We start from the raw sequence: 26,462 nt of genomic DNA, 5'->3' as shown, positions 1-26,462 counted from the left end.
GTGTTTTCATGCCGTACACTGCCAGGGATCTTCTGGTAAAGGGCTGTATATAAATTGAATTCATCATCATCATCTTAAAAATTAAAGCTGAGATCCCATATTTGCTGAACTCTGCATTCCTGCTCTGCTGAACTAGCCCTGCATATGAACTATTAAGCATATTATCCAAGGAGTATGAATACAAACCTCAGAATAATTCCTGTGCACTTTATCCAGGACTTTGAGCAGCACTTCAGTCTGATACAACTTGCCATAGTCGCCCACTTCTTTCCTCACACCTTTGAAAATTTTAGTGAAGGTGCCCTGGCCAAGGCTTTCGTTCTAAAAGAAACCCCAAATAAATAAGGGGGGGAGGAGTCAATCGTCTGCAAAATTCCTTCACGCTGATTTTAAACAAAAGCATACCTAGTTTCAAGACTAATACAGGAGCTGTCTCAGCTGAAAGGAAACAATCATAATGTAAAAACAGTTTAGCTTAATAACTGAACAGATCAAATGCTTCATATAATTGCATATTCCGCGAGAGAGGCTTTGAGACCAATCCTTGTGGGTTCACCCAAATGGAAGCACAACTGAGTTCAAACTTGCTTTGAAGCCATTCACCATTTGCCCTGCAAGCAGCCACCTTGAACGGTGTTGCTGGAATGCAAAAAATGACTTCTCTGAGGGTGAGTGGAGAGACTAGGGTAAGCTAGGGGCTTCTCATTTTCCCTCCTGGGGAGACAGCCCCAAGTGATCCTACATGAAGTCATGGGGGGGGGGAGTTACACCAAGGGAGGTCCTTTCGCTGTTAGACAAGGAAAATTATGTTATTTGTGAGTTTCTCTAATTGCGTTGGCAGCCTTGAAATCAACAGCCAGATGTGTGGCTGAATTCCAAAAGTCTTTTAAAATCTTTGCTATGGTTTACAACATGGGATGCGGGTGGCGCTGTGGGTTAAACCACAGAGCCTAGGGCTTGCCGATCTGAAGGTTGGCGGTTCGAATCCCCGCAATGGGGTGAGCTCCCGTTGCTCGGTCCCTGCTCCTGCCAACCCAGCAGTTCGAAAGCACGTCAAAGTGTAAGTAGATATTAATAATAATAATAATAATAATAATAATAATAATAATAATATCTTTATTGTCATAAATAGGTACCGCTCTGGCGGGAAGGTAAACGGTGTTTCTGTGCACTGCTCTGGTTTGCCAGAAGCGGCTTAGTTATGCTGGCCACATGACCCAGAAGCTGTACGCTGGCTCCCTCGGCCAGTAAAGCGAGATGAGCGCCGCAACCCCAGAGTCAGCCACAACTGGACCTAATGGTCAGGGGCCCCTTTACCTTTACCTTTATGGTTTACAACAGGGCTGGGAGATATCTTGTTTTCAACATCGTGAAATATCACCAGCCCAAAAATGTGATATACAAATAGATCACAATGTCTAAAATTAAGGATGGAGCTATGTAGAAACAATGGCTGGCTTCACGGTTTTCCCCGCATTGTGATTTTTGCCAGCGCCTGCTCTTGTGATTCGCTGCTGCCCTACATGAAGCAGGGGAGAGCTGTGCTGCCAGAATTAACAGTGGCTGCAGGAATTGAGAGAAGCCTTGACTGGCTTCACAATTTTCACCACATTGCAATTTTTGCACAGCACACACAGACACACACCATGATTCGTGTGATATATTGCCAGGTCAAAAATTATGAAACCGATATCACAATATGGACCTCAAACTGGTTTTGGACAGTATATCGAATATTGATATATCACCCAGCCTCAGTTTACAGCTAAAGAAATAAAATTGTTGCTGCTGCTACTACTACATGGGGTAGTAACTTCCATTTAATTCAAGGGGACTTGAATTTCAGAGGAAAGTGGCCTAGGGTGAAGTTGCCACACAAACATCTCTCTGATATATGCTAGTTGTCTCTGTATTTCTCCCGTTCCTGGCTGATGCATGCACTATTATTGGTGAAGAGGCTTCAGGAGTGCAATACTCTATAAAGTTAAAAGCCACAAAACTAAATTGATTAATTTGTTTGAGAACGGAAGGTAGGAAGGCTGGAAGGGCTACTGAAAAGAAAATATGATGATTAGGACATCACTCAGTTTAAACTCCCACATTTATCTTAATAATAAAAGTATGAACCCACATTAAAAAGAAAAACCACACATGCTGATTTTCAATTAATTTAGTCACACAGCAAATGAATTTATGTAACGGAGTGAACACTTCCACTTCCAGGTGCACTTATCACAATAAATACCTAGTTTTCTGTAAATACAATTTCCCACCAATGTGCACATTATTTCCAGTAACACACACCACTGAGAAACAACTCTGGTGCCTTTAAATTAATGGGACTTAATTCAAAGGACTGCGCTGAGGATCAGAGTATTACACAAGCGAGAAGATACGTCTCGTGAACTTACAAAGATCAGGTCCTCATTCCGGATTTTGTGGAAGACCATCTGGTTAACGTTATTATGCCTCTGCAAGGTGGGCGATGAGGGCAGGTCAGAAATTCCATTGCTCCTGAAGACAAGAAGGTTGGACTTATCTGTAAGGAGAAGGTTAACAGAGTCCTGGTTCACAAACAGACAGACTTAATTTCATTTTATTTATTATACAGTGGTACCTCAGGTTATATAGGTTTCAGGTTACAGACTCCGCTAACCCAGAAATAGTGCTTCAGGTTAAGAACTTTGCTTCAGGATGAGAACAGAAATTGTGCTCCGGCGGCGTGGCGGCAGCAGGAGGCCCCATTAGCTAAAGTGGTGCTTCAGGTTAAGAACAGTTTCAGGTTAAGAACTGACCTCCAGAATGAATTAAGTACTTAACCCGAGGTACCACTGTATTTATATTCCACCTCATCCTCCTGGGAGCTCATGGTTTTCTCCTCCCCATTTCTGGCCTCAAAATAACCCTGTGATGCAGGTTAGGCTGAGAGACAGTGATTGGCCAAAGGTCACCTGGTGAGCTTCATGGCTGAGTGAGGATTCGAACCCTGGTTTCTAAGTCAACACTCTCCTACCACCACCACCGTGGGCCACAAATCCCTGTTGCTTTTATTACTCATGCCACGTTTTGGAGCTTGAGTGTGTATTGGTTATTGCGTCAAGTAGATTCCATATTGTATATGACACTGTCCGTCATAGAAATATATAATATACTGAATGCTACCTATAATCCACATAGATAAAATTGATTAATCAAGCCACTCTATTAAACTGAGAACCTGCTTTTGAAAAGTCTGACTCCAGTTCTCTGACTTTATTGCTTTCATTGCAGAGTTCTTCTCATTTCAAACCCTCCCCACCCCCCCGGTGCAATGTATTCATGTTTTTGCAAGTCGCTCTGGTCAGATTTTATTACAGAAAAGCAAGGTCTAAAACCAAAAAACATTAACACCACCGCTTAAGGGAGTTGTGAATCAGTTACCTTTTGGCTTTGGAGGGCAACATCTGGTAAACTGAAAAATTATACTGTCCGACCGGACAGTTTCTGTCCGATAACAGTTCAAGAGATCCATGAGGTTTGTAAAACTTCTTCTAGTTCCAGTGAGATTATATTCGCCGTTCTCATTTTTTGTGATCAAGCAATGTTTATAGTCCGTGGTACTGTCCCGCTGAAGATTAAGAAATGGTAAGAAAGATGTTGTTTTGAAACAGCTCTTTTGTTAATAATTGAATTTAAATTAGGAATCATACCTTTGTAGACAAAATGGCGCCATCCATGCATGAGAGGGAGGTACTAGCATAGTAGGCTCAGAGAAACCCCCAAAACTTATAGAACAATAATAAAAACTTCAGTGACACATCCAGCGGATTCATGTGGGAGTTTATTCTGCATTCCTGATGTTCACCTAACTATTAATTTCTGCATTATATTCGAGCCTTTACCTGACAAAAAAGCCACTTCCAGAAATATAGCAGATTATAGCACAAGTTTAGCGCTAATTTCTGTATTATTTACGAATGGTTTTTTTCTCCCTGGAAGCAAACAAAACAGAAACGAGTACTAAATTTGAGCTACGTTTCCAGAAGGGGCCTTTACATTGTGTGGAAACTCAAATATAACGTGGAATTTAACAGAATCAGAAATCAAAAAAATCTGATTATCCTGGAAGATGACATGGTTTGCTGGCACTGTGAACAGAAGCGTGTTTCATTGCAGGTTCCACCTGTATCTGTCAATATTTTACCATCACACACTGCATGTCGTTTGATGAACAGCAGAAAACCTGTCCTTTAATCTTGCTTTAAGCACTCTGCTAACATGACATTGATGGTTAAAGCAAGGATATAAAACCCCAACCTTATCAGATGCTTTTATGAGACTTTTGAGGCCTTGAAGAGTCTGCTAAGGTTCCCTAATATAGTCTGGCAAATTTGCTCTTTTCTCTTTTTTTAACTAATTTTAAACTAAAGAAGCTGATCATTTTCCAAGGAATAATTAGGAATAGCATTTTGAATACAGTACTTTCATTTGTATTTAAAACTAACTATGTTATATTAAGCAACTGCACAGATATAAGTAAATAAATCTTTTTTTTAAGATAAGCTAGTGAGAGTATGTAGAAAGCCCATACTCATATGAAAATAGCATCAATCTCTTGTTATGAAGGGACAGAATACCCGAATCCTGTCTGAAATCAACCCAGGCTTCAATAATCACCCCAGGCCTCAAAACTGTCCAAAACTCCTTTTGTCTTCTAAAAATCCAAAACAGCTTTTCTCTGTTTGTCTCTGCTTTTCTCACAAGTTGCTGGTACATAGGCAAAATGTTACTTTTAAAGGCTAATGAATAGGCTCTGTCATTGCCAAGAATACTCAGGCCTGAGAAACGAATCTTATCTCATTCTAGTTGCAACACATCTGAACAAGCTGAACGCAAGGCTTCTCACACACACACCCACCTTTCCTGGGAAGAGTCCAATAGTCCCAAGACAGCTTTCTGTTCATGCTCAGAGGAACTCATGGGGCAGGACTCTTCAAGAAGGAGGAGAAAGGTGGAGGGAACTGGAATGGGTATATATGCTTGTGCACATGACTGTGAACTCGTGCATGCTTTTTGTGAACTATCACACTTGCTCCTTCTACCAGTTCATGGATAGTAGAAATAAAAGTCTTTTCTCCGAAACTATTCCTTGAGTGTCTGTTGACTCCCACTTCCCTTTCCCGGGCGCAATATTTTTCCCACCCGAGGGCAAAGCCTCATAAGGCTACAGTTACTTGTAGCACAAATGGTGCCTGGTTACCTACAGATTGTCCAGATATGCTAATATTAATACAGGTTTATTTTTAAGTCACAAATAGAAGATATGGCTAAATTCTAACAGTTAAATTACCATTACTCGGTGCCTGAATGAACATGTCAGAAGAAAAGGAAAGTTTTATTTCTTCACTTTTTCCTGATCTTTGCGGACTGTCATGGGTATGTGCACTGTTCACAAAGCACAGAGATTACTGAGAACTAGAGGTGGCTGAGCTTTTAAAAAATTATTCAAAAGCACAGTGGTTTAACAGGTAACACTTATAATCAAAGTTACTCTGAATCCTCTCTTGTTCACAGCCAAAGTAACAGCCTATTCTGCTCCTATTTACTAACCTGAACTGCAAAGGTAAGAAAGTATTTCCTGAACTCCTTTGGACTGCAACGAAGAACGTAATAGCCCGTCTGATTGCCAGCTTTCTTCAGTTTATTGATTGCGAAGTCCATGCTATTTTGGAAAAACAAGAGAGAGGGAGCACAAGTGTTAAGAGCAAGCTTTTAAAAACTAGCAACCTTTGAGCTATGCAGAACATCTAGAGATTATCATATTTCTATCCCCGGTAAAAGTCTGTGACCATCCACTTACAGCTGCCTGCAGGTTACAACATCTGGGCACTTATGGCAAACTCCTTTGGCAGCGCGAAAGGGAAACAGACTTACTACGAATTTCTAAATTGATGCTAGAGAACAGTCTCCCCTCTGAGTAAGGGAGGCAGAACCAAATCCCCGTTTCGCTAGCTGGAAGGGGTTCATTCGGTGTCTCATTTGAAACCTGGCAGAACAGAAGAGGCCAAACCACTAACAATACTAACAGATTGTTGAAATCATTATGGCAGCAGTTCAAATGCAAGGGAAAAAATCTGGCAAGAAAATGGGGAGGGCATAAGTATCTCTAGGATCTATTAAGTGTGGTCAGTGCCAAACTTGGATTTTATTTATTTATTTCCCACCCTTTCCCCCTGACAAGGACTCAAGACAGCTAGTAGATGAAACAGGAAATAAAATAAAATAGAAACAAATAAAAGTAATAATATCATTTTTCTACACAAGAGGCAGCACATGCAGCTGCAAATAGGTAAGTAAAAATGCATTTGTTTTAGACCCCTAAGTAGTAGCAGTTGGCCAGGGCATCGCCCCATTCACCTCTACATAGCTACATCCTTATTTCATACTGGTATATCGCAATGTTTAGCTGGTGATATATTACAGTGTTGAAAACCAGACATCCCTCAGCCCCACTGACAGCAAAAGCTGAAAATGACCCTATAACACAATATTGCCTTTCCTATGGAAAGCACGATGCCTCTCCTCATGTAACCTCCTTAAACTTTATTTAGAAAACTTATGTCTCATTTGATATCTTCAGGAAGTTCTCAGAGTGGCTCACCAAAAGATTCTCACACTCAGAATCTCGTAATATAGTATAGGGTCCTCATCCTTATTCCTGCCTAGTGACATCTAGAAAATGTGGCTCCTTGAAAGCAGTTTCTTGCTTGGGGTGGCTGAAGGGTTACTGGGTTAATTCCTACTTTTGCACAGGAGAATGCCGTGACTAAGTTTTTAGGTCTATCCTCTTCCTTCTGACACCTCCCTAAGTTTCTGTCCAGCTAAGAGACAAAGATCTGAGGAGGAGGTGTCAAACAAGGGAGGAGAAATGTGGCTTGGAGTCCAGCAACAAAAGCCCGAAAGATGTTAGGATTTTGGCATGTCCTTGGAAGAGGCCTGGCACGTGAAAAAGAGTCACCCTGGTTGTTATTGTTTTGTTTCTGCAGAAGAAGAATGAGAAAGGACTGGGTGGAAACTGTTATGTACTGAAGTTCTCACCCTGGGCCAGCAGGGGAATACTGTAGATAGCTCAGGTCCACATATGCAAATAAGGGATCGAAAGTGACGTTCAGTGATTGGATAGTTACAGAAAGTTGTTACAGTTACGTTGTACTGGAGCTCTATATAAGCAGGCTGGCTGAACCCTTCAGTTCAGTTCTGTTCTGACCTATGAATAAACAAGAGCTGTTTGGAGAATCGCTGTGTCGTCTGATATGTTCACCCACAACTTAACAGAAACTGAACAGAGGAAGACAGTAAAGGTAAAAAAATGCTGGAGTTGGAAAGTTGCACAGACAAAGACACGTGTTCTGCCCTGGACGAGGCAAGGCAAGGAAATTCGAGAGAAGTCACCAGGAATGGAATGGACCTCAGAATGTGGTCTCATGGTTCCTTGCTACTCTTGGACAGAAGCAGGGATGAAGTCAGTAAATGGATACCTCCTTGAGCCCAAGGAGAGAGTAGGAATTAACCCGTGTCAAAAGAGACTTACGAGACTGTGCTTGTGCTCTGGAGGTGTATGAAGGAAGGTGAGCAATCCAGTTACCCACTTGGGGAACTCCTTTTCTCTGTCTCTCCTACAAAGGAGTGGGCGAGCCAGCAGCTCATGCTCAAAGCACCTTTGTCACCAAGCCCAGGTGGAAAGGAGGAACTGTAGGCTCCTCCTTCCAGCTGTAGAAGAGGAAGTGCAGTTTGTTTGGGACAAAGTAAACCACAGAGCCTAGGACTTGCCGATCAGAAGGTCAGCGGTTCGAATCCCCACAGCGGGGTGAGCTCCCGTTGCTCAGTCCTTGCTCCTGCCAACCTAGCAGTTCGAAAGCACGTCAAAGTGCAAGTAGATCAATAGGTACCACTCTGGCGGGAAGGTAAACGGTGTTTCTGTGCGCTGCTCTGGTTCGCCAAAAGCGGCTTAGTCATGCTGGCCACATGACCCAGAAGCTGTACGCCGGCTCCCTTGGCCAATAAAGCGAGATGAGCGCCGCAACCCTAGAGTCGGCCACGACTGGACCTAATGGTCAGGGGTCTCTTTATCTTTAGCCAAGAGCAATCTTCAGATGCTTCCTATAGCTGTATTTCTTCCCAAACCGGGGTGGAGAATAATAATAATAAAAAAAAGAATGGAAAGGACAGAAAGTAGAGCTCAAAAGAGACAGTCTGCAACTCTTGCCCAACCTGGAGGTGAGGACAATCCTTTGCCTTCCACTAGCAAGGAGGTGTTTTCTACCCCTCTGGTTAACAGGCTGAGAAATCCCTATGACAGACTTTTAACTGAAGCGCACAGAGACACTTAGCTCTTCAGAACCAGGCAATACTACACTAAAGTACAAAAACAACCCTCACAGCCGGAAATATTTCTTTTTCCTCAAGCCTACAGAAAAGTTCACAAGAAGGGAACACTTAGCCCAAAAGCAATTTCCTTTGCTAGCAATGTTCTGTGCTCAATTCCAGATATTGATATCTGAATTGCCTTTTCTTCCTCCACAATTTCAAATTCTATTTCTGCCAGATCCTGCAGTGAACCTATTAAGAAGTTCTCTGTCTATGACCGCATATACCATCACCATGGTTATGGCTGGGAGACCTTAAAACTCACTGTTCTCTATTCACTGCATGACACATTCAGAACTGAACTGAGAATGAAAGAAAAAACATCTTAAAACTTTGCATTAAGTGTTGTGGCTGAATAAACATGAATTCATTACAAAAGGAAACACTGACAGACCTTCCCACATGTTTTTATCAAGGTTTCACAGTATTTCCAGGGGGAGAGAGAGAGAGATAGGGGAAATATATTATTGTGTATTTAAAAAAACTCAATGGCAGGTGCATTTTTTAAAGTGTTCCTGGATGAAGGTGTATACATCCAGCCACTTCCTGCTGTGCCAAAATGAGCACCACGAGCCAAATAAAGCACGTATCCAGCTGCGCATCTGTACATACCTAAAAGATTTGGCATTAATTATCCTTGATGAACTAGGCAATTGCCTCCCAAGCAAAGTGGAGTTTCTTTCAGGGTTAAAGGGGGGAAAAAACTTTTCAACATCTTATAAAACATGCCACTTACGAAATTGGCCCATGACAGTTGCTCTGAATATTCTCAATGATGGAAGGGGGTGCTACTTCTTTACAGAGGAAATGATGGGCATCTGCGGTTAATCTGTAATATCCATCAATCAATGCCACGAAAGAAAGAGCCTCTCTTAGTGAATGAAATTCAGCTTCCTGCAAAGGCAAGGGAGAAAGATAGTAAGATATTTATTATTTTTCTGGTAACACTAATCACATGAATATGCTTCTGATGGTTGATCATTTTGTTGCGTTACCCACAAACGCTGAAATGAATAATCCATTCATTTCCATGACAAGGATTATGAACGGTTTGGTCAATGCATTAAGCCATGGGTAGGTAAACTAAGGCCTGGGGGGCGGATTCGGACCAATCGCCTTCTAAATCCGGCCCGCAGATGGTCCGGGAATCAGTATGTTTTTACATGAGTAGAATGTGTGCTTTTATTTAAAATGCATCTCTGGGTTATTTGTGGGGCATAGGAATTCATTCATTTTTTTTCTTTCAAAATATAGTCTGGCCCTCCACAAGCTATATCGTTCCGTGTGTGTGTGCAGAAGCAGAGCTCCAGTTATGGGGTGCGAATGGCACCCCAGAATGGATCGAGTTTGTAACTAGAGGTACCACTGTATATCATTAGACTATTGTATTTTAATATTCTGTTGGAAGCCACCCACAGTGGCTGGGGAAATCCAGCCAGATGGGCGGGGTATAATTACTAAGTTGTTGTTTTTGTTGTTGTTACAGTATTATATTGCCCAGATATTGCCCAGCCCTACAACCTAATGGGGATTAAAAAACAAACAAAAACCACACACATTAGATTTTTAGTAAGGTTTGTCTAACAAAGAATGGGGGGGGGGGAGAATGTCTTCCACCCATTTTTCAAAATTGTGTAAATGTGCCATCGTGTGGGGAAAGACAGACAACTATGTTGGGATATTGCCAGGGAGATATAGTCCATCATGGCCCCTAGCCGGCTGCCGGACGTCCATCCATCTCCCGTAGTCAAGCAGTATGAGCAATTAGCGACACGAGTTTCTTCTAGAAATACCTTGCCACATTCCAGGGCTCGTGCACACTCTTATCAGCAGATAATGCACAGCCAGAAGTCGCACTCAGAAGAGCATAATTTACAATCTTTATTCAGCGTTGATCAGAACAAAGAAAGACATGACTGTTCTGCGTCAGTGTCTCCGACAGACAGAGAAACGAAAGCAATAGCAAACTTAAACATCCTGTGAACAGGAAATACGCAGGCTGTGACACAAACATCCTGCTCCCTTTTAAGGTGGAACGGAAATATCCTAACAAACTATGGGTCTCAGGCTAGATAGAACTGAACAGGACTCCACTACCTCCTTATGTGCAGGTATTTCAGGAGAATGTTTCTAAGCCACATGCTCTGCCACAGCCCTTTACCATGGGCAGAAAACAGGGACTGTGCTAAGCAGAGATACCGTGCTCAAATATATGTACGATCTCCATGTGGAATCACTGCCTTCTTTGTGCCGGGAAGGAGATTGGATTGAGCATGTGAATTTGAGATGCACTCCCAATCTCAGCAGAGGGAGAAGGAGCATCTGAGCAGGCTATGATTTGTTGCACATGTGTGTATTTACATCGTTCTTCTGTGGTTTAATGACTACGGCTAGGAATCTCAAAATGCATGAGGAAAGGAAAGGCCTATGGTGTGGCCGCCTCAAAATGGAACAGGAGGGTTGTTGTTTTTAAGAACACAAAGATTGCTTTGGCTACATTCTGCGAAAGTCACAGTCTAACTTACTTGCCTAATTGCCCGACACTGCAGATATATACATCCTCAAGGTCCCAGGCCTCAGAGAGGTTAGGCTGGCCTCAACTAGAGCCAGGGCCTTCTCGGCTGCGGCTCCAAACTGGTGGAATGCTCTGTCACAAGAGACTAGGGCCCTGCGGGACCTGACATCTTTCCGCAGGGCCTGCAAGACAGAGTTGTTCCGCCAGGCTTTTGGTCAGGGCGCAGCCTGACTCCCTCCTCTGGCAACCTGCTCAGAATTTTGCTTAATTGGTTGCCATCAATTTGATTTAATTAATTTTTATAATGAAGTATTTTTAGATTTTGTGATTATTTGACTGATTATTTGATTGTTGTTAGCCGCCCTGAGCCCGGCTTCGGCTGGGGAGGGCGGGATATAAATAAAATTTATTATTATTATTATTATTATTATTATTATATGCAAACAAGGCAGGGCATCAAAATCCAATTTGTTTAGATGCACAGAAATGTAAGGTAATCAAAAGAGACAGCCACTCTTACCAAATTCTTGCTGTCTTGCTTGTGAATGGTTACAATTCTATTCTCGCCAGAACCTTCCTGGTTTGCTTGCTTAATACTGACATCGATAATGTCGGGGAAATCGCAATAGGTCTGTATTTCCTGCGAAAAGATGTTGCTTTATTAGGAAACGAGTTATTTGTGAGTGTTTTAGTCAACCTTCTAGCCATCAACTGAAACAGAGCAATTGTAACATTATTCTCAATAGCATGATTCTGAGGTAATAAGAAACATCCTTTCCTGCCAGAAAAACAAGTTTGAGCCTGGTGTTTGCACGTTACTTCTCTACTCCCCTTTCACAATATTTATCAATGGCAGCTAAATTCTTGGTTTTTACATCTTTACCACAAGCTGCAAACCTCTGAATCAGGCAGACCTTCAAGGGAAGAGTTTCCCAAGGGAAAAATCCCTCTCTATGGACTGATGTTCAGAATAAACTGATGAAAGGCTAACCTTGACCAGTTGCACATATTGCAGAGAAACAAGAGCAGGATTGGGGTCTTATTTCTAAGAAGGCTACCATCTGTGTGCACAGACAGCATTACTCAAGTTGCTTATCTCTGTTTAGATAAGAATCATCACACGCTTTAAGTGATGCTGCCACCACTAACAGATGAAATTTAAATTACAGAGAAATTGAAATAGCAATGTTCAAGCAGCAAAATCCAAAACACTCAAGAGAAAATCCCCCCTTTGCTTAACCCAACCTACAGTCTATAAAGTACCTAGAAAGGAAATATTTTATCAATTGAGTTAATTGTGTACCCCCGTGCATTAAAAAATAATAATGAACTGTCAATGTATTATCCTCCTAGAACACCACTGGAGAACAGAAAATGGTAATCTTCACTTCTCAGGCACATCTACTGCTAATCCAATTTATTTCCATGACAGTAAGGGACGCGGGTGGCGCTGTGGGTTAAATCACAGAGCCTAGTACTTGCCGATCAGAAGGTCGGCGGTTCGAATCCCCGTGACGGGGTGAGCTCCCGTTGTTTGGTCCCTGCTCCTGCCAACCTAGCAGTTCAAAAGCACGTCAAAGTGCAAGTAGATAAATAGGTACCGCTCCGGCGGGAAGGTAAACGGCATTTCCGTGCGCTGCTCTGGTTCGCCAGAAGCAGCTTAGTCATGCTGGCCACATGACCTGGAAGCTGTAAGCCGGCTCCCTTGGCCAATAAAGCGAGATGAGCGCCGCAACCCCAGAGTCGGCCACGACTGGACCTAATGGTCAGGGGTCCCTTTACCTTTAAGGCTAGTAATCTTAAAAGACTTGGGTGAAATCCCATTCAATGCTAGGCACAAATAAAAGCCAATAGGAACTAGAGTCTGCATTGATACTAAGGATTGGGACCCTGCATTGCCCAAGCCACAGAACAGAACTGGGTGTGCACTAAAAACCCACAGAACCTTAAACCAGCCTCCCACTCCTCCCTCACCATTTATATTCTGCAAACCTTTTCCTGCAAAGTACTTGCCACAATACTTTCAACTGACTGTACATTGCTAATTTCTACTTGGCCAGTAAGAATTCTATTGATGGAACAAATCATTCTGCTTCCAGTGGTATTCTCGAGGCTTTCATAGTAAACTAAATACAGAAGTACAGTCGTACCTTGGAAGTCAATCGGAATCCGTTCCGGAAGTCCGTTCGACTTCCAAAACATTCGGAAACCAAAGCACGGCTTCTGATTGGCTGCCCCACCAGACATTTGGCTTCCAAAAATAGTTCGCAAACTGCAACAGTTACTTCCAGGTTTGCGGCATTCGGGAGCCAAAACGTTCGGGAACTAAGCTGTTTGAAAACCAAGGTATGACTGTATATTATATGAAATTACCTGTTCTGCCAATGTCTCACTATCCTTATGCTTCCCTCTTGAGCATTGAATTCCACCATTTCCGGATATAACAATGGTTGCAAAACTTTCTTCACCCGAAGGCTCTCTGCCGGGTTCCTTCACTTCAAACACTTCTGAATAAAAGGCAGACTGGAGGGTCTCCAAATTTATGAGATATTTCAGTTTCAAGTTTCTGGCGGTTGCTTTGCACTGGCCAAACTGCTGGATGAATCTGCGGAATCTGTATCTTATCCTCTTTCGTGTCAGAATGTGATAATCCTGGATTTTTTCCCTGATGCATTTTGGCAAAAACATCTTGTAGCTGTGGACACAAAGACAACCAAGTGTGTGGCAAAATATTGATGAGCAGCTCAAAGGGGGCAGGTGGTATTCTTCTACAGAAGATGCAAGAGCAACTATCAGGTAAGTCCTAATTCCTAAAATCTTTTAACTTATGAGCAAGTGGGACAGAAAACTGGGAGGCGAATTCCGCTGGCGATGTCAGGGTTTGCATCCTCAAACTTTCTCTCTGCAACGACCAGAACTAGGAACCACCAGGCTGTATAAAAGAGGAATGTCACATCTGGTGAAATGGAACAGGCCGCAACTTGCTCAGATCTGCAAATGCCTTATCCAAGTTCAAACTCTTGCTTTGCGGTGAAGTTGACTGGATCACCTTGGGCCAGACACTTATCTCTCAGGCTAATCTTAAAATGGGGAGAGTCATGAACTGGAAACAAGTTCTTTGGAAAAAGGGGTAAGGCAACAGGCAATAAAAATAATAATGGTTTGGATCCTTATTTCCATTTCATGCTTTCCTGCCTCCACCCCACCCCCCTTTTACTCCTCCCTTCCCCATTTGCACAGCTGCAGAAGACGACATCGCAAAGAGAGTTACCTCATAGAATTGTAGATGCCTAGTGGAGTTTGGTCCTTTTCTTTGGCCATCCTCATCATATCAAGAACAGCCATGCCAAGACATTCTTCTTGTGTTTCATGAGTGACAGGCATCTTCACCCACCCATGGACAAAGTCTTCCCGCCACTGGAGGCAAAAAACGAAGGCACAGAAATTCTGATGAATTTGGCCTACTGCTCTTTTCATTTATTTTCATCGCAGCTTGAGTTGTCTTCTATTGAATCAACTCGGAACTTAATTTGAACGAAGAAATCAGCTCAGATCTCAAAGGGGAATCAACACCTTGGTGCTTCTCTCAAAGCTGTCGTATTTTTATTTCACAGGATAATTACATATAATTATTATTATTCCTGTGAAAATATCCATATTTGGATGAAGACATTCATTTCCAGCAGTAAAAATGCGGAGAAGAGCCAAATATTTTTTTTTTTTTACAAAATTTTTATTGGTTTTACAAACTTTTTTGAAAACAAACAAACACTTAAAAAGACAAACATACACGTATAATATCATAACATATTTTCCTAAACCTCTTTTCTAGGACTTCCCCATACCCCCCCTTTCTGCATCCCAATGTCCAAAATTTTTAGCAACTCCCAATTGTTACTTTCAATCTCTGTCATCCTAATCCTCTCTATGTTCTAATCTTATATCGCTGTATCCCTTTGTTTCTAGGAACCACAACACTTTAACATTCATTAAGTTTATGATAGTCCTTAAGATAACTTTTAAATTTTTGCCATTCTTCTTCCACCGTCTCTTTGCGTTGGTCGCGGATTCTGCCTGTCATCTCAGCCAATGAGAAGAGCCAAATACATCCATACCCAAATAATACGTTGTCAAAATTTTACCTGAGCAAACAAGTAAGACATGACAATGTCATCAAGGACAGGACTCTCTGCACCTCGGGAAACTCCGTACCGAAATGCTCGTACATTGCTGTTACAATACCAGTGAGGGAAATAAAACCTGTTAAGAAACAAAGACACATATCAGTGCTTTTGCAGCCAAGACCACACATGTTACAAACATGTTTTTAATGAAATTCAGGCTGCTTAAAGGGCAAGGGCTTTGAATACTTTCACACAAGTTCAGATTGCCACTAAATTATTCCAGCTTGAAATGAGCCATCTCCACTGGAGTTGGTATTTAGCCAGCAAATAACCAAACATCAAAACTCATAGCCAATTTACTGGTCAAATACCACCACTCATTCCCCCCCCCCCCGCCTCTTATGTTTCTATCTCAACTTTCTTCCATCGTGAAACCCAGAGTGATGTACAACTGCCCATTGAGACACTGACCAGACCCAGAACTACTTAGCCTCAGTAAAGCAGTGGTCTTTAGATAGTAGTGAATGGGGCATTAGGGTGGCACTGCTTCCCTGGCTTCCTTCAAGCCAAGTTGCTCCTGAATACCAGGATGGAGAGTGGGAGAGGCAAGGCAGCAGTGGTGCAAACGCATTGGCAGAGGCAATCTGGTGCTCCTGCTGGCGTATTTGCACCACACTGAGTTCTCTGCTTCTTCCCTCTCCCTCTTTATTCTGGAATGCCTTAGATATACTATTGTGGTCTGACTCCGAAGGAGGGAGGTCACAAAAGGAGCACACCTCCCTGGCGTTGTCTGCAACTGCCTCTGGGACTTACATTCATGCCTTACAACTGCTACTAAATAATTTTGCTAATTTTTAAAGCCTTGTCTTCTAGAGTTTGCAAAGTACTATGTCAGATCACAGAGAGGCAAATACAGCTAGTTCTATGAAAGTCTGGATTCCTGGGCACTTGCGGCCTGTGCTACTGTGATGAGTAGAATTTGGACCTGCTCATATGTCATAAGCCATGGCTTCCTGTTCGGGGATTCTTGTAGTTCCAACACATTGTCAGAGCAGGGGAGCACAGAAAGTAGGGCTGGTTTTCAACATTGTGATATATCAGCAGCTAAATATCTCAATCTATGGATATATCGTGATGCCTGAAATGTATCTCAGCTGCTTCTTCCTCCCCACCTTAAGCAGCTGAGATACATCACCCAGCCCAACAGTTGAGTGAGCCCCCATACTACTCTCGCTCATGTGAGCAAGGGGGGGAGAGCAGCTTCTTCAAAGGCCCACGCACGGAAGACAGAGCCCTAGAAGGTGCTCACCTGCCTGCCTCCACCTTCGCCCAATTGGCCGGGCTGCCTCTTTCCTCCCCGTCAGTCGTTCCAGGAGTGACCAACCAGGAGGAAGCGGCAGCCCACCTGCAGGGGAAAACTGGAGGCAGTCAGGAGGGTGGAGCCTGTGTACGTTGCAGGTGAGCATCTTCTCAGGATCCCGTCTACCTGCCTGCCTATGCCTTTGCTGTCTCAGGGCAATTTGAGCTGGCAATACATTGCGGATGTATCGAGTCTGAAACTGGTATCACGGTTTGAACGTCATACGCCGGTTTCAGACAATTTATCAAAATATATCTCAGCAATATCGCTTTAGCATACCCAGGAATCAAAAGTTTTGTGTCTCTTTTGTAGTAAATGTATACTTTCTTGTGCATTACGCAATCTCCATTTTAGGAAGCATGGCTTAGTTGGGAGAGGATAAGCTGTTTCGAGACAATTGTCAGGCATGGTACATACGCTTCTGAACAAAGCCTGTATCTATGTATTTTATGGACTCTGGCAAGCTTCCCGAAACTCCTACCCTTGACACGATGACATAAAGGAACGGGCGGTTTGGCCTCCCCAGAAACATCATGGCAAAATGGTTTAAAAATCTCCTTTATGTTTGTGATGCAAGTCACACTGTGGTACATTGAACCTTAAGATGGGGACTACTCAATGGAAATTTTTCTAGACTACAGAAGTACACACACTGATCCGCAGATGTTTTACATTCTGGAAATATATGCAAAATGGTTATATGACTAGAGCAATGGGAATGCCTTGGTTGCTAGGACACAGTTGAAATGCAGCCATTGTCCAGACACAACTGCTTATTTAAACAAAATGCTGCAACCTCATACATGAATACCTGGAAGTAAACACCCACATCTGCATGCTTAGAATTGTACAGTAATTGCAATACAATCCATTTATTTGAAGAAGAGGAGAACATTCCACTGAAATTATTTTTTATAAATGGGCCCATCAAATAAATTAAATAGCTCTGGGTTTAAATAAAATAGATAATCAAGTTTACTCCAAGGAGGTCATCAAGGAGGTCATCAAGGAGGACCAAAAGTGGTCACCAAGTGATTCTGTCAGCTTTCAGGGGTCTGCCCCTGCCTCCATGTGCATTTGCTATAACCTCCATAAAACAACACATGGAATAAAACTGACTGTAAAATGTATGGACAAAGAGTGTTATTCTTATTATGAACCCCTCTGATGTTTAAATGGAAATAAAAAAGTCGTAGGAAATTAATCAATTATTTCAACCTACATTATAGTCCTTTAGTTTAAGAAAAATCTAATTAAACAAAAACCATTTTGATTTAAACAAAAACAAGCTATGATATTAACCTTATCCGGTAGAGAACAGTGAGACTGGTTGATCCCTCTACTTGGAAGGTGTGGTTTGGGGGATACCAACATCTGTCTGTCTGATTCATTAGTGCAAACATGTTATGGTACACCGGCAAGATACCTAAGGAAAAGAAAAGACAACGATGTTTTATTTGCAAGATCTTTTTCCTGTGTTGAAAAGGTGTTGCTAAGCAGTGTTGTACTTGTCACGCCTGCAAGGTTTTAATACTTTCTTTTGGATTTTAGGTATGAAGAGGTTGCCATGGGAAAGCTTATGAAAAGAAAACATTCAGATCACACTGAATTTGGTTCGGCTAAAGCAACAGATAACGCCAATACAATAAATAGTTATAACATTGCAGAAAGAGGGCTGAGACAGGCTTGTTCATCCCTTAATGTGGTACCCATTCCAAGACATGCTTCAGTAAACAGAACATCTGCTTCTGGAATACTTTTAACAGCTCCAACACCCAACTAGAACAATTCTTTGTTTGCTTGTTTTTGTTTCTTTAAGGTATGTTTATACCACTATTTGGATGGATCTCACAGAGAGGTTTATAAAATGTTATTTATATCCTGTTTTTCTTTTTTCTTTTTTGATACAGTGGTGCCCCGCAAGACGAAATTAATCCGTTCCGCGAGTCTCTTCGTCTTGCGGTTTTTTCGTCTTGCGAAGCACGGCTATTAGCGGCTTAGCGGCTATTAACGGCTTAGTGGCTATTAACGGCTTAGCGGCTTTAAGAAAAAGGAAACAAACTCGCAAGAACTCGCAAGACGTTTCGTCTTGCGAAGCAAGCCCATAGGGAAATTCATCTTGCGGAACGACTCAAAAAACGGAAAACTCTTTCGTCTTGCGAGTTTTTCGTCTTGCGAGGCATTCGTCTTGCGGGGCACCACTGTATTTTATCTATTTATTTATACTTTTCAAGTTTATACATTTCACTAGTTTTATACATCTCACTAATTTTACATTCATTTTGACATTTCAAAACTTGACTTCCATCCCCCTCTTTCTGCAGTTCCTTAAATTTGTTTTTAATATCTTCTGCACATCCAAATTAACTTAATTTGCACATTTATTCATCTTCTTTAAATATATACACCCTGTTTTATATCCTGTTTTTTCAATACACAATCCTACCAGGGCAGGATCTTTACGAGAGGCATTAAAATAAGTTTTAAAAAACCACAGCAAACAATAGCAAGCGTTTCCCAAACTTGGGTCTCCAGCTGGTTTGTTTTTTTACTGCAACGCCCATCATCCCTAACCACTGGTCCTGATAGCTAGTGACGATGAGTGTTGTTGTCCAAAAACAGCTGGAGATCCAAGTTTGGAGAAACCCTGCATACAGCTCTATCAGCATACAGCCCAGTTCACAGTTTTCCTCACCTGGTTACATTCATGTGCATTGTGGAAAGGAGGTTGTGAGTGCACATGGGAAGAGCAAAGTGTGAACTAGCCCCACGACAAAGCAAGACAATCAGCAAAATCAGGGAATGGTGCTCAGTGAAGAGAAAGGTTGCTTTTAAGCACCAGTGCTCTGCGGACTGGCTCAGGCAACATGATGAGAGACAACAGTACTTTTGTGTAACTTCTGTCTCCTTGTGTTTTGAAAACTATGGCTCTAGATGGATTAATATATACAAGGTTTAAGACATGGCTAAGAAAAGATGCACAACAGAAGATGGGAGAACGTTACCGTGAGAACTCTGCTTGACCTTGTCTGGGGCAAGAGCAGCTCTTCTTCGGCTAAAAAGCCCCAAATTTCAACCAAAGCAAAGCAAAACATTCAACAGCTTCTGTTTGCATAGAACCAGTCTTCACATATTGCAGCAATCACTTGCTAAGCAAAAGGTGACTCATTTGTGAGTCACTTTGGACATCAATTTGGCAGAACAGCATTCAACCATAACTAGAGGGAGATGAAGCTTTAATGAAGCACCTCTCTCGGTGCCAACGGAATGGCAGAATGAGCCAACATTTGTTTGGACTGGTTTGGCAGCTGGTGGTTTCAAATATATGGAAAGTCCCAGCTTTAAAGCAACGTGAGATTGGTTAGCTTAACAGCTTTCCATTTGAAACAAAAAGCTTATTTGCCTTCTATAAAAACACCCGAGAACAATGGCCAATGAACAATTCAGCCTAAAACAGCAATTCATATTTATTATTTGCAGGAATGTGTTGAAATTTCATGTTGTAATAAGCAAGCTGGACTCTTTACAAACCTGGTGAAGAAATAATGATTCAGGATGAACGTTTGATGTAATTTCCCGTCATTTCTACAAAGCAGCCCACAGCTATTTGTATAGAAGAGTGTAAAATACAGATATTTGGGGCTATGGATTATGTGGGAAAGGCTGGTGTCACACCGGGGATTTTCCATAACCAACACAAAAAGGTGCATTTATCCTTTCCTTATACACCCTTGTAGCACTTCCATGAACTCCAGCCGTTCCGCAGTCATTTCAAAACGTAAGTAGATAATGAATAATGATAAAAACTAATGCACTTCAGAAAGGCTAAAAGCACCAGAATGGAAGGAAACTAATGAAATACTCTGAACCTCACTGTTTATCCCAGTCCCTACACTTCTGCCATGACATACAGGTGGCGCTGTGATCTAAACCACTGAGCCTCTTGGGCTTGCCGATTAGAAGGTTAGTGGTTCGATTCCCTGTGATGGGGTGAGCTCCTGTTGCTCTGTCCCAGCTTCTGCCAACCTAGCAGTTTGAAAGCACGCCAGTGCAAGTAGATAAATCGGTACTGCTGAGGTGGGAAAGTAAATGGCATTTCCGAGCACTCTGGTTCCTGTCACGGTGTTTTGTTGCACCAGAAGCAGTTTAGTCATGTTGGCCACATGACCCAGAGAGCTGTCTGTGGACAAACGCCGACTCCCTTGGCTTGAAAGCAAGATGAGCGCCACAACCCCACAGTCACCTTTGACTGGACTTCACCATCCAGGGGTCCTTTACCTTTTTTTTACCTTACTTTTTGGATACTGGGTGAAAATCTAGTTTTCAACACTGTGATATATCAGCAGCTAAATGCTGCCATGTACTGATATATGGACCATAAAGAAGGCTGAAGGCTGATCGCCGAAGAATTGATGCTTTTGAATTATGGTGCTGGAGGAGACTCTTGAGAGTCCCATGGACTGCAAGAAGATCAAACCTATCCATTCTTAAGGAAATCAGCCCTGAGTGCTCACTGGAAGGACAGATCGTGAAGGTGAGGCTCCAATACTTTGGCCACCTCATGAGAAGAGAAGACTCCCTGGAAAAGACCCTGATGTTGGGAAAGATGGAGGGCACAAGGAGAAGGGGACGACAGAGGACGAGATGGTTGGACAGTGTTCTCGAAGCTGCCAGCATGAGTTTGACCAAACTGTGGGAGGCAGTGGAAGACAGGAGTGCCTGGCGTGCTCTGGTCCATGGGGTCAAGAAGAATCAGACACGACTAAACAACAACACCAACTGATATATCACAATGTCTGAAATTGCCCAGCTGTACCCCATACAGCTCCTGCATGCCGGGTTGTTTGGTCTGGGGACTTGCACAGGTCAACAAGCCCCCATACCATTCTGGCTCCCATGAGCAGCAGCTATATGGGGACAAGGGTGGGCAGCCTCCTGCTGGCCCCTGAGCCTGCTGGCCCCTCAGAGAAGCAGTTTAAACAAGCTGGCCCCCACTTCAGTTTGCAGGAGGTGGACGGGGCTTGATCAGCTGAGAAACGAGTTTCCGTAAAGTGCCCACCTCACAGCTGATCAAGGCAACGTGAGCTGGCCCTACATCTTGGCTTCCCGGCCACCAGCTGTGGGCCAGCTCAAAAAGTTTGAAACCGGTATTGCAGTTTGAACATCATACCGGTTTCAGACAATTAATCGAAATATCGCCCAGCTCTACTCTGCAGTGCCTCCTAAAACAACCCAGCTACCGTTAAAGGGCTACCATTATGCATTCTGGAAGGGCATTGGTCATTAAACTGCATCATCATCTGCTAAATACTCTACCTAATCTCGATTAAAACTAGTTTTCCTTGCACAAGAAGGTGAGCGATAGGGAGCACGGCAATCTTACTTTGCAGAGATTTCAAGAGGAACTAAATGTGTCTGTAACTTGAGCTTTCTGTGAACAAGAACAAAAACCACTTTTTTAAAAAAAAAAGAGCACGGGATTAGGTGATTTACCATTTTGGCAGCAGGTGTTAACCCAGATAGAAAGGCTAGCGATAGAAAAGCAAGATTTTCCAGCTCTGGCAATTACTGTGGAAAACTGTAAGTGAAACTTTCTGGCTGTGGGAAAAGATGGCAAGAATGCTAGAGGTCACAGACACATCTTAATCCCCTGTCTGACTCGGCTGTCATCCCAGATGGATAATCTTAGCACCAGAATGCATTTCTGCTCTGCGGACTGATAGTCAAATCTAAACCCTTCTGCAAAAGTGCAGTACAGATTTTGAGCTGGTTGTTTACATACACACACATTGCATACTGTTGAAAACTGGGTGTTATGAGTATTGCAAGCATTTTTAAAAATAATCGTTTTTATTAAATCTTCCAAATTATTACGTAACTCCAATCATGTGTATCCTTTTTTTGGTTGCACATTTTCTTCTTGACTTCCTGTCCCTCCTTTCCCTGATGTTTTCCCCTCTTAGTAGCTGCATTAAAACACATCTACAGTTGTACCTTGGTTCTCGACTGGAATCCGTTTGGGAAATTCATTCGACTTCCGAAAATGTTCGAAAACCAAGGCACAGCTTCCAATTGGCTGCAGGAGTTTCCTGCACTCAATCAGAAGCTGTGGAAGCCTTGTCGGATGTTCGGCTTCCAAAAAATGTTCGCAAACCGGAACACTCACTTCCAGGTTTGCGGCGTTCGGGAGCCAAAACTTTCGAGTCACAAGGCATTCGAGAACCAAGGTACGACTGTATATATTTATTTCCTAAGCTTCCAAAGTCCATTCTTTACATTCTTCTGTTGCTCCTATCTTAAATCCTGCACATGATTTCAAATAAGAATGATAGTTCGATAGGATATAAGAATGATAGTTCGATAGACATTTCAACCATTTTGTAGCAAGGCTTCTGTGCCACTACATGACAAGTAGAAAGGAACTGAGTGTGGCTTTCCTCACTAGGAAGGAAAATACTGAATTTACAGTTCCATCCATAAATACTACTTCCCAAAATTGCTGTCATTTCACAGGCTGGGTTGTTACTTACAGTAGCTTAACAAGTTCTAAATAAATTTCAGTACAGTGGTGATGCTGCTCTTGTCACAGAGCCAAAACATAGGGGAAGATAGATTGATCATATTTATTATTACATTGATGAAGGCTTTCCAGGCTTTCCAGAGAGACTACTAGGGCTGGGCAATATACCAATATATTCTCCAAAACCAGTTTGAATAATAATAATAATTTTATTATTTATACCCCGCCCATCTGGCTGGGTTTCTCCAGCCACTCTTGAAGTCCATATTGCAATAACGGCTTCATAATTTCTGACCTGCCAATATATCGTGAATCATGGTGTGTGTGTGTGTCCTACGCAAAAATCACAATGTGAGAAAAAACTGTGAAGCCAACCAAGGCTTCCTGATTCCTGCAGCCCCTGTTAATTCTCCCAGCTCAGTTCTCCCCTGCCTCTTGCAAGGGGCAGCGAATCACCAGAGCAGGCACTGGCAAAAATCACAATGGGGGGAAAACCGTGAAACCAGCTAACGCTTCCACATAAAGGTAAAGGGACCCCTGACAATTAGGTCCAGTTGTGACCGACTCTGGGGTTGCGGCGCTCATCTCGTTTTACTGGCCGAGGGAGCCGGCGTACAGCTTCCGGGTCATGTGGCCAGCATGACTAAGCCGCTTCTGGCGAACCAGAGCAGCGCACGGAAACACCGTTTACCTTCCCGCCGGAGCGGTACCTATTTTTCTACTTGCACTTTGACGTGCTTTCAGACTGCTAGATGGGCAGGAGCAGGGATGGAGCAATGGGAGCTCACCCTGTCATGGGGATTCGAACTGCCGACCTTCTGATCAGCAAGTCCTAGGCTCTGTGGTTTAACCCACAGCGCCACCCACGTCCCTGATAACGCTTCCACATAGCTCCATCCTTATTTCAGACATTGTGAACTATTGGTATATTGCAATGTTTAGCTGGTGGTATATCATGATGCTGAAAACCCAATATCGTCAAGCCCCACGTGTTCACCTCTTCCATCCTTATTTCAGACATTATGAGATATTGATATATATTGCAATGTTTAGCAGGCGATACATAGCGATGTTGAAAACCAAATATCGCCCAGCCCTAGAGACTCCTGCTTATTGGGCCTCAGTCACTCCCCTGCCTCCAATAGTATTGTTTTTCTTGTTGTTATTAGGATTCCTACTGCATTTATATCTCACCTTTCCCCCAAGGAGCTCAAGGTGGTTCTCCTCCAATTCAATTTTATCATCACAACAACCCTGTGAGCCAGGTTAAGCTGAGAGACTGCGACTGGTCCAAGATCACTCAAGATGCTTCATGGTTGAGTAGGGATTTGAACCCTGGTCATAGAATCATAGAGTTGGAAGAGACCACAAAGGCCATCGAGTCCAACCCCCTGCCAAGCAGGAAACACCATCAGAGCCCTCCTGACATATGATTGTCAAGCCTCTGCTTAAAGACCTCCAAAGAAGGTGGAGTCTCCCGGTCCATCACTCTTAACTACTAAACAACACTGGCATATTCTTTTTATGCTATCCATTCAGTTCAGCTAGGGAGAACATTTGCTGCTTAGGTATTTGAATAATTTAAGTTGCTTTCAGTTGTACATTTATGTAACTGAACTAATTTATTTCCAGTGCTGCATATTCCAGAATAGGAGACTCATGCATGTATGCAAGTGTAATAAATAGCTTTAGACCAGGACTGAAAAAAGCTTCTACTGGGCATATTTATCTTGGGGATATTTAACTTGCAAGTGGTTCTTTTTTGCAGTTGGAATGCTCTAGCTGAGCTCAACGGAGGGGACAGCAGTGCAGAACCCGTACTTTATGTACAGAGACAGACAAAAGCCTCCTTGTATTTCAAGCCAACATGTCGGTACGCTGAAGAGCATTTCAGATCCTTGCTTGTGCCTGTGCGAAATTTCACGGCTAGCGAGGGCAGTAAACTGAGATCGGGTTTGTCCCTGCTTGCAAAATAATGAGGGCTTTAGAACTTATCTCCTAAGTAACCATGTAATGGACATGTGCCTCCTTCTGTGCTTAGTAGTTCAACATAAATCATGGTAGATCTGCTATCCCCGTGTGTTGGCATCTTAGCCGCTGGAGAACAGTTCCTGTAACACCCATTAAAGGTGAATCAATCAATCATTCTCAAACTTTTATTGGCATATAGACAACATTCCCAAAGGCTCAGTACAAGAAAACCACTCATCTAACAATTACAATACTGTTGTATAATATCCACTGATCCTCACTGCTTGTTGCAGAAACCTGGCTACTATCTTCATCCTATGCCTGTCCTGGGTCAACATTAGGAAGGCTACTTTACATTCATCTAAATGCTACTCTCTGCTAATAACCAACTGATTAATGAACTTAAGATGGAATTCTCTGATATGAGGGGCAGTGCAAAAGAACATGCACAACGGATTCTATACAACTCTGTCCAAAGGGACATGGTCTCTCTGCAAGCGGTATTTTCTGGACTCTCCCCTGTAGTATTGTCGATGGCAGCACATTCAGTCTCGCTAGTGTGTATACCCTGCATTGATTCGGTTTGGCCAGGTGGTAGAAGTAAGTCGCCATTGGCAGTCCACACTGCAGCATCCCCAAACCTGCACAGACACTATCCCGATTTGGCTACTAATTTCTTGAAATTCATTGTCTAACCATCTGCATTTAATTGTCTCAAAAGTGTTTGATAATCTTATTTACATAAGACGCAGGGTACACGAAAAGTACCCACTAACGTGCCAATCTACCACGTTTGGATTTTGCAGCCAACCCTGGTTTCTTTCACTCCATGGATTGCTCAAACTCGCCCTGTATTGCCATTCACGTCTTAGTGGTAAAAGTATAAGGCCCTCCGTTAGGACATTGCCTTTGATGGTAAGGAACCACATTTGCAGATTGCAGGGTGGGGGTGGGGAGGAACGGATTGTGGTTTTCTGCCATGATTGTATGTTGTGTGATATAATAAATTAGGCAGAGGATTTGGGGAGGAGCAGAGTACTGGCCTATTTCAATCATCATCATCCCAAGAAATCCCTGTTACAGGGATAAGGGCCAGAGAAAGTAACCAATAGATCAAAGTCCATGACTCTGTAGCAGAAGGTACCAGGTCCAATCTCCAGATAGGCCAGGGAATGTCACCTGGTGTGAAACACTTGAGAGCAGCTGCCAGTTGGTGGAGAGAATATGAGCTAGATGGGCCAACAGACTCATGTGGTATAAAACAGCATCCTACGTTCTATGAAATGTGTTTAAAGAAAGTCCCCGGATCTTGAATATGTTGAATGGTTTCTTTAAATGTAAAGGTTCATCATTGTTCCACCCGATGTGTGTGTCTTTAAGGGGCCAGAGCAAAATAACTAGACCCAGCTTTACAGCTGTGAAACATAGCAGGTGCTGCTGAGTTGTATTGATTAAGCTGTGTCAGCAATTGGGTGTAGTGTATAAGGAGCAGCACCTAGCTCTCCCATTACCCTGGGGGATGGGTTGGTGGTTGGGTTGGGTCTGGTTTGTTGATGTATTTAGTGT

At 42.8% G+C, this 26,462-nt stretch overlaps 1 protein-coding gene across 2 annotated transcripts in view; it reads right to left on the bottom strand.

Moving 5' to 3' along the window:
- JAK2 (Janus kinase 2) overlaps positions 1–26,462 on the bottom strand; it is an 83,284-nt gene that overhangs the window by 21,731 nt on the left and 35,091 nt on the right. For both annotated transcript variants that reach the window (XM_081176196.1, XM_081176197.1), the window contains 10 exons: positions 17,708–17,831; positions 15,064–15,181; positions 14,193–14,338; positions 13,295–13,616; positions 11,442–11,561; positions 9,143–9,300; positions 5,590–5,701; positions 3,421–3,607; positions 2,412–2,539; positions 187–321 (listed from right to left, as the gene is read on the bottom strand). In XM_081176196.1, coding sequence (XP_081032322.1) covers positions 187–321; positions 2,412–2,539; positions 3,421–3,607; positions 5,590–5,701; positions 9,143–9,300; positions 11,442–11,561; positions 13,295–13,616; positions 14,193–14,338; positions 15,064–15,181; positions 17,708–17,831 — 1,550 coding nt within the window. The remainder of the gene's footprint in view (positions 1–186; positions 322–2,411; positions 2,540–3,420; positions 3,608–5,589; positions 5,702–9,142; positions 9,301–11,441; positions 11,562–13,294; positions 13,617–14,192; positions 14,339–15,063; positions 15,182–17,707; positions 17,832–26,462) is intronic.

Source organism: Podarcis bocagei, assembly GCF_964188305.1.
Source record: "Podarcis bocagei genome assembly, chromosome: 17".
NCBI lineage: Eukaryota > Metazoa > Chordata > Lepidosauria > Squamata > Lacertidae > Podarcis > Podarcis bocagei.
Note: the sequence above shows the minus strand (reverse complement) of the source record. Positions and strands in the feature narration are given on the sequence as shown.